At 44.3% G+C, this 12969-nt stretch overlaps 1 protein-coding gene across 1 annotated transcript in view; it reads left to right on the plus strand.

The window, feature by feature from the left end:
* The window catches only part of pou2f2a (POU class 2 homeobox 2a), a 44563-nt gene that overhangs the window by 29719 nt on the left and 1875 nt on the right, over positions 1-12969 (plus strand). Inside the window, exons 2-14 of the mRNA XM_077007824.1 lie at positions 1049-1114; positions 2062-2096; positions 2557-2607; positions 4159-4272; positions 5692-5922; positions 6702-6813; positions 7054-7142; positions 7726-7926; positions 8538-8679; positions 8855-9003; positions 9438-9629; positions 11966-12014; positions 12281-12428. Coding sequence (XP_076863939.1) covers positions 1049-1114; positions 2062-2096; positions 2557-2607; positions 4159-4272; positions 5692-5922; positions 6702-6813; positions 7054-7142; positions 7726-7926; positions 8538-8679; positions 8855-9003; positions 9438-9629; positions 11966-12014; positions 12281-12428 — 1579 coding nt within the window. The remainder of the gene's footprint in view (positions 1-1048; positions 1115-2061; positions 2097-2556; positions 2608-4158; positions 4273-5691; positions 5923-6701; positions 6814-7053; positions 7143-7725; positions 7927-8537; positions 8680-8854; positions 9004-9437; positions 9630-11965; positions 12015-12280; positions 12429-12969) is intronic.

The following is a 12969-nucleotide window of genomic DNA, read 5'->3' on the forward strand; positions in this document are numbered from 1 at the left end:
TTGCCATTATTTTCATACTGAATATGTTCACATTAATGTTATAAATGTAAATTGTATTGATTTAGTATTTATTCTGTTATTCAGAAGACAAAACCACCTGCGTATTGTTGCATATGACTGCTTCTGGATTCTGTTGAGATTTGAGGTTCTTCTCTGTCTGTCCAACTTTCTATAATTCTTTGCCTGTCAATAAATTGTAAGATTCAGTTCTAATTGACAGAGAGGAGATGTGATAGAGTGATTCAGTGAGGTTAGACCAGAGTGCTGTCCTGTGGCATTGTGTCCTTTTCCAGAAGTGAACAGCCACTGTTTATTGTCTTCTAATTTAAAAAGTCAAAACTTTTATCCTCAGAAAGTGTGTGGAGGTCTGAAAGTGTGTGAAGGTCTGAAAGTGTGCGGAGGTCTGAAAGTGTGTGGAGGTCTGAAAGTGTGTGGAGGTCTCCTCCACCTTGCGCAGGAAGAACCCCAAATCCTTCACCCCAAAAGAACCCAAAAGGCTTGGCTTGGCTATGTATCTCCTTACCAATGTTTTCGGTTTGTATTTCTTTACCAATGCTGTCGGTTTGTGTTCTGTATTTCCCCCCTCGTTGTCAGTATCAGGTGTTTTTTGGTATAATTTGCTGAACGGTCCAACCAGGAGAAGAGCCCCGCGCTGCGTAATTTGGCTGACAGTTCGAATCTCGCCAGCAGTGTGTGCTGGAAGCGAGTGTCTCGGCGGTTTGTTTATTTGAGCGTGGCTGCCTTTGATCTGTAATCTGCTTCAAAACGATGCGAATGATGGAATGGCACAGGGAGCGGTTGTCCCCCAGTCCTGGGAGCAGACGCAGGGCCTGGCATCTCCCGTTCTGCTTGGTGCTGCGTTCATTTCCACAGGGAGGGTCTCCCTTTGATGCTCGCACCATGTAGCGCAGTAGCGCTGAAACTGCACCACCACCCCTCCAAGCCCCACCCCTGACACAAATGCCTTGCTTTCATTGGCTGCGGTTGTGAAGTGACAAGGTCAAAGATCATCACCTTTTCCGTCCCTGTTTCTCTCTCTTCATGCTAGATATCAGGATGTCCAAAGCTCTCGAGGATGAAAAGTCTGGGGTGGATATTCCTGCAGACAGCACAGGTAGAAACAGTTTGCACTTGTGTGTGTGTGTGTGTGTGTGTGTGTGTGTGTGTGTGTGTGTGTGTGTGTGTGTGTGTGTGTGTGTGTGTGTGTGTGTGTGTGTGTGTGTGTGTGTGTGTGTGTGTGTGTGTGTGTGTGTGCGTGTGTGTGTGTGTGTTGGTGTGTGTTTGCTCACAGTGTTCTACATGTTTGGAAACCTGTGTGGAACCTGTGTGAATATTTGTGTAATACTGTGATTCATTAATACATGAGAGCGGAGAAACACTACGCTGAACTCAAGATGATTCATTTCTTCATATAATATATTTCTAGGCATGTGTGTGTGTGTGTATTGCTGATGGGATATTGTGTGATATTTCATACGTTTCTCACTTTTTCCACTAAGCGTGAATCAGGCCAACAGAACACTTTAGTCAGCCTGAGCCTCTGATTTATGCCGCAATACAGGCCAAACACACGTATAGACACACACGCACGCACGCATATAGACACACACGTATAGACACACACACGCACGCACGCGTGCACTCTCATGCACACCCACACAGCGTGGCCAGGTTAAACGCTCTGTGGTATTCTAGTAATGTGATGCCTCTGGCTAACTGGCTCACTCTTTGTTGATGTGAGGGCCAAAGCCTGAGGCACTACCCTGACCTGTGTGTGTGTGTGTGTGTGTGTGTGTGTGTGTGTGTGTGTGTGTGTGTGTGTGTGTGTGTGTGTGTGAATTTATGTGTGTGTTTGTGTGTGTATACACATGTTCATGTGTGTATTTATTGTGTGTGTGTGTGTGTGTGTGTGTGTGTGTGTGTGTGTGTGTGTGTGTGTGTGTGTGTGTGTGCATTTGCGCATGTGTGCGTGTGTGTGTGTGTGTGTGTGTGTGTGTGTGTGTGTGTGTGTGTGTGTGTGTGTGTTTGTGTGTATGTGTGTGTGTGTGTGCTCTCTTTTAGACTCAGAGAGAAACAGTCCTGAGGCTACTGATCAGGTATGTCACTTTTCTCACCCACATACCGCATGCTGCATCCTTTGTATTATCAATTTATCAATCACCAATAAAACACAAAAATAAAGATAAAGAAATATGTATTAATATATTAAGAAATATAGTTGTATAATTGGGTATATTTAATTTTGTAGGTTACCAGTGAATCCATTTAACAGTACAGTACATTTCAATGGTCAATTCACAATATTTTATTCTGATCTAGTTCTTTTGATATATCAATAAAATTAATATTCATTCAATTAGATGAGATTTACATTGACATAGTATGTATGAGCTAGAACAGTTCGTGGGATAGAATAGAATGTAATAGAGTGTAATTGATCTTGTCATTCCTAAGTGAACTGTGCTGTTTTGGGGTTTGAGTCTTGTGGTAATGGATGAAATGTAATGCCTGTGGTATGTTGATAAGTTATTTTTGTTCTTTCCTGTTTCCATGTAGCCAATGAAAACGAGTCCATTCTGCCTCTCTCCAACCCCAAGTCACACCAAGGTGTGTGTGTGTGTGTGTGTGTGTGTGTGTGTGTGTGTGTGTGTGTGTGTGTGTGTGTGTGTGTGTGTGTGTGTGTGTGTGTGTGTGTACATAAGTGTATGTGTGCAGGTCAATAGTAGGTGAGTGAGTGTGTGTGTGTGGGTAGCTAAATAGGGACCATTGACATAATGGTGTAAGTGTACATGTAATCTGTTTTGGAGTGTGTGTGTGTCAGCCTCTCTAAGAACAGCCTTCTCTTTCTAAGCTCATGGGAACCCTCATGTGCTTCTGTTTAAAGTGTCAGTAACATACAAACAAGAGCGGGTGACTGACTTGTAATGACTAATTCCTCACATAGGTGTGTGACCAGATACAAAGAGAAAGTGAGGTACAGCATGATAAACCAGAGATGAAAGGGAGACAGTTACAGGTGCTTGGGCATATATTAGGAAAGAAGAACTGCTTAACCATGCCCTGCCACTAGCCTGTCATAAACATTCATGCATATGCGATCAACTGACTGGAAGGCTGAGTGGTGTGAGTGAAATATCAGTACTGAGTAGGTGAGTTAGATTGGAAGGCAGCGAAATGACTGAGTAAGTTTTATCTCGTTTGACTAAGGTGTTCGGCTACAGCACATGGCCATTTACATAATTTTACATCACATCACATGACCATTTATATCACATATATATTTACATCACAACCATTTACATCACATCACAGGACCATTTACATTACATCACAGGACCATTTATATCACATCACAGGACCATTTACATTACATCACAGAACCATTTATATCACTTCACAGGACCATTTACATTACATCACAGGACCATTTACATTACATCACATTACATTTACATTTATGGCATTTAGCAGACGCTCTTATCCAGAGCGACTTACAAAAGTGCTAAGTGTTAGAATATGGATCTCTATCTAGTATAAATAGACAACCATTTATATCACATCACAGGACCATTTACATTACATCACAGAACCATTTATATCACTTCACAGGACCATTTACATTACATCACAGGACCATTTATATCACATCACAGGACCATTTACATCACATATCCAATTACATCACAACCATTTACATTACATCACAGGACCATTTATATCACATCACAGGACCATTTACATTACATCACAGGACCATTTACATTACATCACATTACATTTACATTTATGGCATTTAGCAGACACTCTTATCCAGAGCGACTTACAAAAGTGCTAAGTGTTAGAATATGCATCTCTATCTAGTATAAATAGACAACCATTTATATCACATCACAGGACCATTTACATTACATCACAGGACCATTTATATCACATCACGTATCCATTTATCACATGACCATTTTAGTGCATTATGTGTGTGGGATTCAGGATGGTGTTTTTCCTCTCTGTGCTCTGTTCTGATGTGTGTCTGATGTCTGACAGAATGTATGTAGAAGCAGTTTGAAAGGATTTGGCTGATTTGGAGTGAGTGTGTTGCATTCTTTGTGTTGCAAAACTCTTTGTAATGTGTGTGTGTGTGTGTGTGTGTGTGTGTTACAGGTTAAGACAGAAGAAGCTGCTGAGATGTCCAGTTCCCACGCTCCCCCTCCTCCGTCCACACAGCCTACTCTACCACACACACAGCTCATGCTGGCTGGCAGTCAGCTCGCCGGGGTACACACACACACACACACACACACACACACACACAAAGCAAATCCTATAGGAACATTTGCATCTAATGCATGTAAATAGTTATGTCTAAACATTTATGTAACATAACATCTTAACATAAAAACCTGACAAATGTGGTTCATGACCTCTGATCAGCTTCTTGCTGATTCCTTGCTCCTGAAAAACAACCCAACACCATAATCCCCTCCGCCAAACTTTACACTTGGCACAATGTAGTCAGACAAGTACCATTCTCCTGGCAGCCGCCAACCCCAGACTTGTGCATCAGATTGCCAGATGGAGAAGTGCAATGTGTCACTCCAGAGAACGCGCCTCCAGTGTAGGTGTGCTTTACACCACAGCATCCGACGCTTTGCATTGCACTTGGTGATGTTTGGCTTGGATGCAGCTGCTTGACCATGGAAACCCATTCCAAGAAGCTCTCTGTGCACTGTTCTTGATCTAATCTGAAAGCCACATGATGTTTGGATGTCTGTAGTGACTGACTCAGCAGAAAGTTGGTCACCTCTTCGCACTATGTGCTTCAGCATCTGCTGACCCCACTCCGTCAGGTTACGTGTCCTACCACTTTGTGGATGAATTGCTGTCATTCCCATTTTCTTATACAGCAGACGGTTGACTGTGGAATATTTAGGAGTGAGCAAATTTCATGACTGGATTTCTTGCACGTGGCATACTATCACACTTCCACACTGGAATTCACTCCTGAGAGTGACCGATTCTTTCACAAATGTTTGCAAAACGTCTGCATGCCTAGGTGCTTAATTTTATACACCTGTGGCCATGGAAGTGATTGGATTCTGATAATTTGGATGGGTGAGCAAATACTTTTGGCAATCTTCTAAACCACTCAATTAATTTGAGGGTCACAGGTGGCCTGGGGCCGATCCCAGCAGCACTGGACACAAACAAAACATAATGTGGTGGATTAGAGGACTAGGCTACTAGAATGTAGATCAGAAAGAGTAATCATAGTAATTATTAACACAGCTGATTACTAAATTAATTCACTCAGTCAGGAGGCAAAGCCAGGGTAACAGCCACAAACTAAACTGGACTGAATATCCCAGCTCTTCCCTCTTTCTCTCTTACTTCTTCTGAACTTTCCTGCCCTTAATTGTACCTTCATCCTTCCTCAAACTTTTGCTGTTCTTACTAGGTGCCATATTAGGATTTAGAAAGCTAGCTTATGTCACTGCTGCTAAGCTCAGCTCTCTGCCTCTGTTGTGACTCCGCCCTCTCCTCTTTTCCCTCCTCTGTTGTGACTCCGCCCTCTCCTCTTTTCCCTCCTCTGTTGTGACTCCACCCTCTCCTCTGCTCCCTTCTCCTCTGTTGTGACTCCGCCCTCTCCTCTGCTCATTCTTGCTGTGGTTGGTTCTCTGCACGCCCCGCCTCCAGCTGGCCGCCCTCCTTCCTGCCCAGCAGCAGCTCCTGCTCCAGCAGGCCCAGGCGCAGCTCCTGGCCGCAGCCGTGCAGCAGTCCAGCGCTGCCCACGCCGCCCATGCCGCCCACGCCGCCGCCAATCAGCAGCAGGCCAATCAGGCCACAGCGCAAGCCAAAGCCGAGCAGAGTCCCGCCCAAGCCCCGCCCCCGCTTGCACTCTCGCAGCCAATCCAGCTCACCGCCCAGGTATGGCCAGCTAGTCAAACCCATGTCCTCACTATGCATTTTCACCTTTAGATCTTGATCATATTAAGAATGTCAACAGGGCGATTAAGGCCTGATGTAGCAGAAAAGGCCATGTAACCGATGTCTTCAGTCCTGACTGAATAGATTTTGAAGCTCAGGATTAGTGTTGCAGAGATGCAACCATTAATTGAAATTGAGGATTGAGGCCACCTGTGCCGGGTGACGTCCCTGTTGGGTCAGGGTTATCAGCAGAAGGCTGTCCAGATTCATCTCTTCTTAGCCAAGTGCCAGTGATTCAGCAGGCCTTGCCATCCCTGCAGACAGTCATTATTAAAAATGTGTGCTGGCAAAGACTATGGAGAAGAAGGACTTCAGCTGATTCTTAATGAACACTCCTGTATGAACACCCCTAGATGCAAACCCCTGTATGAACACCCCTGTATGATCACTCCTAAATGAAAACTCCTGTATGAACACCCCTGTATGATCACTCCTAAATGAAAACTCCTGTATGAACACCCCTGTATGATCACTCCTAAATGAAAACTCCTGTATGAACACCCCTGTATGATCACTCCTAAATGAAAACTCCTGTATGAACACCCCTGTATGATCACTCCTAAATGAAAACTCTTGTATGATCACCCCTGTATGATCACTCCTAAATGAAAACTCCTGTATGAACACTCCTGTATGATCACCCCTGTGTGATCACTCCTGTATGATCACCCCTGTATGATCACTCCTGTATGATCACTCCTGTATGATCACCCCTGTAGGACATTCAGCAGTTGTTACAGCTGCAGCAGTTGGTCCTGATGCCCGGTCACCATCTGCAATCTCCCGCCCAGTTCCTCTTACCCCAGGCCCAGGCTCAGCAGAGCCAGCAGAGTGAGTCTCTCTCTCTCTTTCTCTCCTTCTGTCTCTCTCTCTCTCTCTCTCTCTCTCTCTCTCTCTCTCTCTCACACACACACACACACACACACACACACACACACACACACACACACACACTCTTTTATGGTGACTCTTCTTGTGCATCATTCATATAATTTCTTTTCTCTCTCTCTCTCTCTCTCTCTCTCTCTCTCTTTCTCTCTTTCTCTCTCTTTCTATTTGCCCATTTTCTAGGTCTGTTATCAACACCAAATTTGATTCCTCTACCTCAGCCAAATCCAGGAGCTCTCCTGACCCCACCCAGACTGGGCATGCAGGCACAGGTAGCGCATCCTTCCAGTTCAAATCACCACCAAGGCCCCACCAGCATTGTGATCCTATGTGTCTGGAATGTATCCTGATAAAATGTTAACTGCATCCATTTACACTTCAGAGTCAAATGTGTCTCCACCTAGTGAGATTAAAATACCATCACTGCATAGCACAACAGTCAAGATCCAGGTGTAAACGGGATGTAGTTCACCTTTTTTACAGACTCAAAGACCACTGGGGAAAGGCTGTTTAGTTTTACAGAAACTCAAGGTTGAGAGCGTAGAGGCTGAGTGCTTGACCCCATCACCCAGCATGTATGAAAGAACTCACAGGGATGAGACTGGTGTCAGCAAACATGTCTGGTTGGGTCATTAAAGCAGTACTTCAGCCAACAATGCTAACACAGTTGAGAGGAAATGAGAGTTGATTGCATTTCCTTTTACGTAATGCTGCACTCTATATGTTTTATCAGATTTACAATTTAGTTTTGTCTGTGCCAGGTGACATTTATGTATTTTTTTACAGGTGGGAATGTTGTCTCCAAATTGATTGAAATGTTTGAGATCAATGTTTGAGTGTGTGTATCCCATGTAGCGGCGTCATGACGACAGGCTGTGGTCGTTACAGAGGGAGAAGAGTGTGGACAGCAGTGCGAGCTCCGCCCCCTCTGTGGCCCCACCCATCAGCTCTATTGCCACAGTAACTCCACATGCTGAAGAACCCAGTGACCTGGAGGAGCTGGAGCAGTTTGCTCGCACCTTTAAACAGAGGAGGATTAAACTGGGCTTCACACAGGTGTGAAGTGTGTGTGTGTGTGTGTGTGTGTGTGTGTGTGTGAGTGAGCAAAAACTATGCTGAATATATTGGTAGTAAATTACCCTATTGAGTCAGTGATATAAGTGTATGTGCAGTGTGTACTTAGGTAAGATATGTAGAGATATTAATTATAATAATTAATATTATATATATAATCATATAATATTATATATATATATATAAATATTATATAATATTAATATAATGTTGTTGTGGGATTATTGTTTTGTTTTAAAGTATTTAAATCTATGTGACATTAAGCATCTAATTATAAAACACACCGCACATATTTATTTACTCTGGATTGACATAAACTAGTGGAGTGTGTGAGTGTGCTTGTGGTGTCTTGTCTCTGTGTGTGTGTCATGTTAGGCTGAATTGATTAACGCTGAATTGATGATCACCGTGGTGTGTCACAGTTGGAGGAGTGTGTGTGGGCACATAAGTCAAAGAGCCCAGCCCTGCTGTGATATTGATTGATGCTGATTACTTCCGTGTGTGTGTGTGTGTGTGTGTGTGTGTGTGTGTGTGTGTGTGTGTGTGTGTGTGTATGTGTGTGTTACATTAACACTCCTCCTCTTTGTTTGCAGGGGGATGTTGGAATGGCCATGGGGAAACTGTATGGGAACGATTTTAGTCAAACCACCATCTCCCGCTTTGAGGCCCTCAACCTCAGCTTCAAGAACATGTGTAAACTCAAACCACTGCTGGAGAAGTGGTTAAGTGATGCAGGTGTGTGTGTGTGTGTGTGTGTGTGTGTGTGTGTGTGTGTGTGTGTGTGTGTGTGTGTGTGAGCGCGTGCATGCATATTGGCACAGTGGCATTTTTCAGCTGCTTACTCAAGTGTGTGTGTGTGTGTGTGTGTGTGTGTGTGTGTGTGTGTGTGTGTGTGTGTGTGTGTGTGTAGAAACCATGGCGCTGGACAACATGCTGCCCAGTCCCAGCTCCTTGTCTTCTCCTATGCTGGGATTTGAGGGGATGCCCGGGCGCCGCAGGAAGAAACGCACCAGCATCGAGACCAATGTCCGAGTGGCCCTGGAGCGCAACTTCATCACGGTGAGACTCTCCGCACGTCGCTCACTCATCATCACATCTTCACATCATCACATCATCTCTACCTAATCACACCATCACACCATCTTCACAACATCACATAATCTTCACATCATCACATCATCTCTACAGCATCACAGCACATCATCTCTACAGCACTACGTCATCACATCATCTCTACAGCATCACATCACATCATCACATCATCTCTACAGCATCACATCATCACATCATCTCTACAGCATCACATCACATCATCTCGATGTCATCACGACATATCTTTGTTTTTTCTAGGAGGAAAAAAAACTAGAAATAATCACATTAGATGCAAAATATCCAACTCAATGTCATCTTGCATTACGTTGTTCATTGCTTAAGATTAATCTGATGCGTATTTCAGAGCCATGTATTTCATGTGCTGTCTGGTATCTGTGTAGAACCAGAAGCCGACCTCAGAGGAGATCCTGCTGATGGCGGAGCAACTGAACATGGAGAAGGAGGTGATCCGCGTGTGGTTCTGCAACCGCCGGCAGAAAGAGAAACGCATCAACCCCTCCAGCGCCACCCCTCCCCTGCCCAGCCAGCCCCCCCCTGCCACGCACAAACCCCCCTGCTACAGCCCACACATGGTATGACCCTCCCACACCCTATCCCCATTCACCTCACCAATCCTAACCCCCGCCTCCAAACCCGCCCCCTTCTGAGCCCGCAGGGTTGACTCCGAGTTGTTTTCTGTCAGGCCGTCCCTTTGAAATTAGCATGTTCAGGTCTGGTGCTAAGTGTGGTTCAGAAAAGGTCAAATGAAGATCAATTTGTCACATAAATTGATCTTGAAATGGCCAAAGGGAGCAAGCGCTGCTGTGTGCTGCGTGGGGATGTACCACCGTTAGCACCAGTACCTCCCAGCAGTTCCAGCAGTCCCTGCATTCTGCATGTGTGAAACTGCCTTGCCAAGAGTACAATGCATAACATATCAGTGGCTCTAAACCTCTGTAATCAACGCAGTAAAACACAGCAAAGTTGTTCTTTTGGCAAAGAGAGGCTATCAGGACACAGACACACACTCCTCTTTATCACCTTCATTTTCTGTGGTTTTATCGCTACAGTGTAACATATCATGGAAGAGCAGGCAGGGGAAAGCAGTTAAAAGTTGGAGGTGGAGGTGAGCGGACTCGTCCTCGGTAATGGCCTGTAAAATGGGGGCTGAAATGGTTCCTGCATCGAGTTCGCAACCCTCAAAAATAAATAAATAAAATGAAATAAAAGAAATAAATAAATACAGGATGTAACAGAAGCATTAAAAAAATGCTGCCATGACGACTTCACATCGAGGTCCATTCGGTTGAGGTTTTCTGGTACCAGCTAATTTCAGAACAGCCTCAAGGTGTCCACCTCAGATGGTTCCAGTAGAGAAATGCTCTGTTGTTGCCCATTACCACACTGTACTCTTCTAGATCACGCCCTCTTTTTTTTACCTTTGCTAAATGTTTGGAAATGCACTTCATATAAAGGCTCACTATCCAGAAATAACTATCTGGTTGGTTTAACGGCATTTTCTCTGTCACGATGAGGAAGCAACAAGGGGAACGGGGTGAAGTGCTCTTCTAGTGCATTGGCAGGTGCAAAATGCGCTCTCTGCCGAACCGGCTTGACACCACCGGTCCTGATCCAGCTCGGGCGACCGAGGCCGATGAGATGGATGAACCTTGGCAGAAACGCCGCAGAAGAAGTGTAGTGTACCCGCGCTGATAGACACAGTTTAAAACACAACAGAAGAAGTGTAGTGTACCCGCGCTGATAGACACAGTTTAAAACACAACAGAAGAAGTGTAGTGTACCCGCGCTGATAGACACAGTTTAAAACACAACAGAAGAAGTGTAGTGTACCCGCGCTGATAGACACAGTTTAAAACACAACAGAAGAAGTGTAGTGTACCCGCGCTGATAGACACAGTTTAAAACACAACAGAAGAAGTGTAGTGTACCCGCGCTGATAGACACAGTTTAAAACACAACAGAAGAAGTGTAGTGTACCCGCGCTGATAGACACAGTTTAAAACACAACAGAAGAAGTGTAGTGTACCCGCGCTGATAGACACAGTTTAAAACACAACAGAAGAAGTGTAGTGTACCCGCGCTGATAGACACAGTTTAAAACACAACAGAAGAAGTGTAGTGTACCCGCGCTGATAGACACAGTTTAAAACACAACAGAAGAAGTGTAGTGTACCCGCGCTGATAGACACAGTTTAAAACACAACAGAAGAAGTGTAGTGTACCCGCGCTGATAGACACAGTTTAAAACACAACAGAAGAAGTGTAGTGTACCCGCGCTGATAGACACAGTTTAAAACACAACAGAAGAAGTGTAGTGTACCCGCGCTGATAGACACAGTTTAAAACACAACAGAGCGCAGTGTTCATTCCCATTCGCTGCCCCCCCCCAACTCCTGTTTGCAGTACCACAGACGAGTTACGAGCTCTGAATTATACACACTAGTATTCAGGTTGACAAGATCATTTACATGACTAACCACTATGGTGGTTGCAAAAAACACTTTTTGTATATTATGAAAGTTGGACTCCAAGTTCTGAAATGGGGGTAGGTGTGATGGAGAATGTATTTGATTTAGTAGTCCATGAAATAGACTACTGTAGACTGCCTACAAAATAAGACCGAAATATGCAGTGTGACTGTTTGCACTACAACTATTACTTTTTGTAAAAGTCCAATGTCCAAATGACACATGTAGCCTAGGAAGTGCATCAAAAACAGGAATCAAAATTTTTCATAAACTACTTAACCACTTAAATATTCTATAGTATTTTTATACTATAGTATGTTTATATGCTCTTGTCTGTTCTCTTATCTTTCTCCCTCTGTCACCCTCTTTCTCCCTCTGACTCCCTGTTTCCCCCTCTGTCTCCCTTTGTCTCCATCTTCTGTCTCTTGTCTTCTCTCCAGATGTCCAGTCAGGGACTAACACAGCCTGCCACAAGCCTCAGTGGTCCAGGTAACTCAACAGTGCTTCCTAGAGAGCGTGAAATTCATCTGACAAAACCCTCTTTATATAGTAATCATTTATATTCCTATATATACATGTCATTTATATCATATTCCTTTTAAAACATGTTATTGTACTCTCATAACAGCAACTTGATCAGAAACGTGAACACATCTAATTACGATAGTGCTTTGTCTGGTAGTATATTCTAAAACATGACTCTATAACCTCCCTGGACCTGAACGTCTCTCTCTGTCTCTCTCATTGCTCGGTAGCTGTTAGTCCCACTCCTTCTGTGGCCTGCCCTCCTAACCCCACTGGCCATCCAGCAATGAGCTCTGCTCCATCTTCAGTGACTCCACCTCCTCTTGGCACAGCAAGTCCTGCCCCACCTAATTTAAGCAGCCCTGGTCTGAACACAGGGTAAGCAAACTGCTCTTGCATTCTCTCTCTCTCTCTCTCTCTCTCTCTCTCTCTCTCTCTATGTCTCTCTCTCTCTCTCTCTCTCTGTCTCTCTCTCACTCTCTTTCTTTCTTTATTTTTCTTCCTTTCTCTATCTCTCTATTGCTCTGTCTTTTTTTTCTACAGAAGGATTGTTCATATATGGACTCACAGCCTAATGGGATGTTAAGACATTCCTTGAAGCTCAAAACCCCTGTAATCAAATAGCCATTCAGGCCGACATGCAGGGTTACTGGAAAACCGATGTAGCACAATTTTCACAAAGAAAGAAGCAGGAAAAGTCCAGGAGATGAGGAGATTCCAGGGATATGAGAATATGACATGATGAATGGATCATTATATCAAAGGCCAGTTTAAGTATTGAGCAGTCGAGGTGCGGCCCACTATAAATTCCACGGACTTCATGAGTGCCCCGAGCTCACGGTGATCCCGTCCTTCACGGTGTCCTTTTGTCTGCTCTTGTCATTACCGTAACGTTTTCTGAAACTTCCGAGGCGGGGTG

This window comes from Brachyhypopomus gauderio, chromosome 6 (genome assembly GCF_052324685.1).
Source record: "Brachyhypopomus gauderio isolate BG-103 chromosome 6, BGAUD_0.2, whole genome shotgun sequence".
NCBI lineage: Eukaryota > Metazoa > Chordata > Actinopteri > Gymnotiformes > Hypopomidae > Brachyhypopomus > Brachyhypopomus gauderio.